Source organism: Fukomys damarensis, unplaced genomic scaffold (genome assembly GCF_012274545.1).
Source record: "Fukomys damarensis isolate Sample0158 unplaced genomic scaffold, DMR_v1.0_HiC HiC_scaffold_16, whole genome shotgun sequence".
Taxonomy (NCBI): domain Eukaryota; kingdom Metazoa; phylum Chordata; class Mammalia; order Rodentia; family Bathyergidae; genus Fukomys; species Fukomys damarensis.
The window spans coordinates 30,030,532-30,034,567 of NW_022900928.1; the positions used below are offsets into that span (position 1 = coordinate 30,030,532).

The window sequence follows — 4,036 nt, forward strand, 5'->3', positions numbered from 1 at the left end:
TTCAGTCCACTTGGATTTCAGTTTAGTGCATGGTGAAAGATAAGGGTCTAGTTTTAATCCGTGACAGGTTGAAACCCAGTTTTTCCAACACAACTTATTGAAGAGGCTATCTTTCCTCCAGTGAGGATGGTTGGCTCCTTTTTCAAAGATGAGATAGCTGAGTATGTCTGGAGTTATTTCTGCATCTTCCAGTCTATTCCACTGATCCTCGGGTCTTTTTCTTTCTCAATGCCATGCTGTTTTTATCACAGTGGCTCTGTAGTAGTTTCAAGTTGGTGATTGTGATGCTCTCTGTCATGTCTCTGTTGCCTAGAATTGCTTTTGCTCTTCTAGGTCTCTTCTGGGTCCAAATGAATTCTTGGATTATTTTCTCTAGTTCTGTGAGATATACTGTTGGAATTTCAATTGGGATTGCATTGACTCTGTTGTTTTGGTTTTTTTTCATAGGCACATTATATGACACATTAATTTGCTGAATGTTTGAATTCAAATACAGGGGAAATTAAGGCAATGGATCAGTCATTGAAAACTAAAAGTGAGACAAAGATATGAAAATACTACCCATAATATGACAGTTTTATTACAAATGTATGAGTCTGGCAGTGAGATCCATATCCTGTCATGATTGGCAGGAAGAGGAAGAGGGGACAGGGCTATGAGGAGTCCAGGAAAGTGTTTGTGAAATTCACTACAGAAGTGGGAAAAAGACACATCAGGATGAATCCACATAATTTGATGAATCATAGTGTTGGTTGAGATGGATGAAAGAGGTAATATGTATGATAATTTTCTGGCCTTTCTCCTTAGACATCTACTATATGCTTCTTTCTCCATGGAGATGAATAAAAACAGAAATTTTTTCAAGTTTTTGGACATACAATACCTCTTTTTCTTTGAAGTCGGCATTGGAATCATAGCCAATACTGTCCTGCTTCTCTTTTATGTCCTCATCTTTCTTCTAGAGCACAGATTCAAACCCATCAATTTAACCATTATCCATCTGTCCTTCATCCACATAATTATGCTGGTAACTGGGTGTTTGATAGCTTTAGACATTTTTGGATATCAAGACTTGGGGAATGACATTGCCTGTAAATCTGCTATCTATTTGAACAGGTTGATGAGGGACCTCTCCATCTGTACCACCTGCCTGCTGAGTGCCTTCCAGGCCATCACCCTCAGCCCCAGAAGCTCCTGTTTGGCAAAGTTCAAACAGAAATCTGTGCATCAGAGCTTGTATTGCTTTCTCTTTTTATGGGTCTTCAATATGCTCATCAGTAGTGATTTCTTAATCTCCACTATTGCCACCCCTAATGGGACTTCCCATAACCTTGTGATTGCCACTCAGTCCTGCTCTTTTTGGCCCATTAGTTACTTATTTAAGTATATCATTTTCTCCTTGGTGACTCTCCAGGATATGATCTTTATATCACTAATGGGGCTCTCAAGTGTGTACATGGTGATTCTTTTAAACAGGCACAAAAGGCAGTCCCAGTATCTTCACAGCACCAACTTGTCTCCAAAAGCATCCCCAGAACAAAGGGCCACTCAGACTATTTTGTTGCTCATGAGTGTCTTTGTTGTCATTTATTTTTTGGACTGTGTTATCAGCTCTTCATCTGGAAGCAGTCCCAGTCTTCACAGCACCAACTTGTCTCCAAAAGCATCCCCAGAACAAAGGGCCACTCAGACTATTTTGTTGCTCATGAGTGTCTTTGTTGTCATTTATTTTTTGGACTGTGTTATCAGCTCTTCATCTGGAGTATTCTGGAAATATAGCCAAATTTATTACTGTATCCTAATGCTGTTTAGCAATGGCTATGCCACAATCAGTTCTTTGGTGCTCATCAGTACTGAAAAACAAATGACCAAGTGCTCAACATCCATGTTTAGGAGGGCAGTTAATGTTTGTTCATTTCATCATGGTCTTCTCTAAAGAGGAGCAAATGTTTTGGATTTGTATTGGATCGTTGATGTATGTGGTATTATGCTTTTCTCTTTAAAAATATCCCTTTGTATATAAGGCTGACAAGAATATGGTAGATCATTTAACATTATAACAGAAGAAATATGAAGAGTATTTCTAATCATACATAAAGAACTAGAACAGTCAGCTGCTTTCACATTCTAAAGAATATGGTACATTATTACTTTTCCAGGAATAACCCCAGTTGCTAAGTAAAAACTAGCAGAATCCATTAAAAATCTACAGAAAAAACATTGTTGTGTTTATAGTTTTATTCATGCTGTAAGTGTGGATATGTATCAGTGTGCATGTTTTCATATACTGTATAAAGTTTATTTCATTTCAATTGTACCTTTCAAACATTATTAGAAAAAAAGGGAAAAGAGAACGTAAAACCTAGATACGCACTTTGATGACTTTAATGAATTATTAGATAGCATATTCATAATGTCTCTAAGTGACAAGAGAATACAAGTAACTTCATGAAAAATAATTGTTTCATAACACTCTCTATAGGGTTGGAAATTATAGCACTGAAAGTAAAATTACTATGGTCTTTTAATTACTGTTTTCTTTACTCACAATCATTATTTAATACTATCAGTATGTAACCAGAGAGGATAATAAGATTAATGATCTCTTCCCTTTCTTAATTTAAACACTCATATAAAAGTTACATTAGTACAACATAGACTTAAGAAATGATAGGTAGAATTGAACCTTCTTCATATCTATTTATTTGTTGTTTTGGAAACCTGACAGTCAATAATTGCAAACATTCTGGTATTATTTTCAATTTTATTGTGACTTCTTTATGAAATGTTGGTGTTGTTTTCATTTAGAAAAATCAAATTAAATTATTTAATCATTTTTGGGATAACAGGAAGTTAGGAATAGCAAAAATACACATCTGTCAAATTCAGAATTAATTTCAAAGTACTTTTTCTTAAGTCACACATGTGGAAATACTGAATAGTTTCTCTGGTGTGAAAAACTATAATGGTACATAAGATCCTAATGATATAATTGACCATGTAAAATAGGAAGAAAAGGGCTAAAGGTGTAGGGAAAGTGGGAAGGGTAGGGGAAAGGTAATAAGGGAAAAGAAAAATTTTGAGAAAATGAAAAAATGGAAAAAAAGGTGTTTGTAAATGGGGAGGGGAGGAGGGGGTGAAGGGAAGGCAGGGACAAAGGGAAAAATAAGAACCAAGACCTGTCAAATAAAGGTACAAGATCCCAATAATGCATGTAACTATACTGTATACCTAAAATGTACCAATAAACTCAATGAGAAAAAAAAAGAATGGCTGCTATCTAGAAATCAACTAATAACAAATGTTGGCAGAGTTGTGGGGAGAAAGGAACCCTTCTCCATTGTTGGTGGGAGTGCAGACTGGTGCAACCACTATGGAAATCAATATGGAGTTACCTCAAATAGCTGGGACTAGAGGTTCCATTTGAGTCAGCCATCCCTCTGCTGGGTATCTTTCCAAAAGTATTAAAAGAATCATATCACAGTGATATATGCGCACCTATGTTTATAACTGCAGTTTGTAATAGCTAAAACTTGGAAACAGCCCATTTGCCCATCAGTTGGAGACTGGATAAAGAAGATGTGGTCTTTCTATAAAGTGGAATACTACTCAGCCATAAAGAATGAGAAATTAGAGTCATTCAATAGAAATGGATACATATTGAGGATATACTCCTAAGTGAAATAAATAAGTCACACACATATAAATACAGAATAGTTTCTCTGGCATGAAAAACTATAATGGTACATAAGATCCTAATGATATAATTGACAATGTGAAATAGGAAGAAAGGGCTAAAGTTGTAGGGGAAGTGGGAAGGGTAGGAGAAAGGTAATAAGAGAAAAGAAAAAATTATGAGAAAATAGAAAAAAAGCTGTTTGTAAATGGGGAGGGGAAGAGGGGGTGAAGGAGGGCAGGGACGGGGAAAAATGAGCACCAAGACCTGTCATGTAAAGGTACAAGATCCCAATAATGAATGTAATTGTACTGTATACCTAAAATGTACCAATAAACTCAATGAGAGAAAAAAAATACA

The 4,036-nt window shown here is 35.9% G+C and overlaps 1 protein-coding gene across 1 annotated transcript; it reads left to right on the forward strand.

The window, feature by feature from the left end:
• Positions 1-838: 838 nt before the first annotated feature.
• LOC104857053 (vomeronasal type-1 receptor 90-like) lies at positions 839-1,936 on the forward strand. The gene is made up of 2 exons (XM_019206084.1): positions 839-1,488; positions 1,627-1,936. Exons 1-2 carry the CDS (start codon positions 839-841, stop codon positions 1,934-1,936), a joined length of 960 nt encoding a protein of 319 aa, XP_019061629.1.
• The last annotated feature ends 2,100 nt before the right edge of the window (positions 1,937-4,036 follow it).

Coding starts and splice junctions, on each gene's coding strand:
- LOC104857053 (XM_019206084.1), top strand. CDS start 839: ATGAATAAAAACAGAAATTTTTTCAAGTTTTTGGACATACAATACCTC. Junction 1,489..1,626: donor TTAAACAGGCACAAAAGGCA/GTCCCAGTATCT, acceptor TTCATCTGGAAG/CAGTCCCAGTCTTCACAGCA.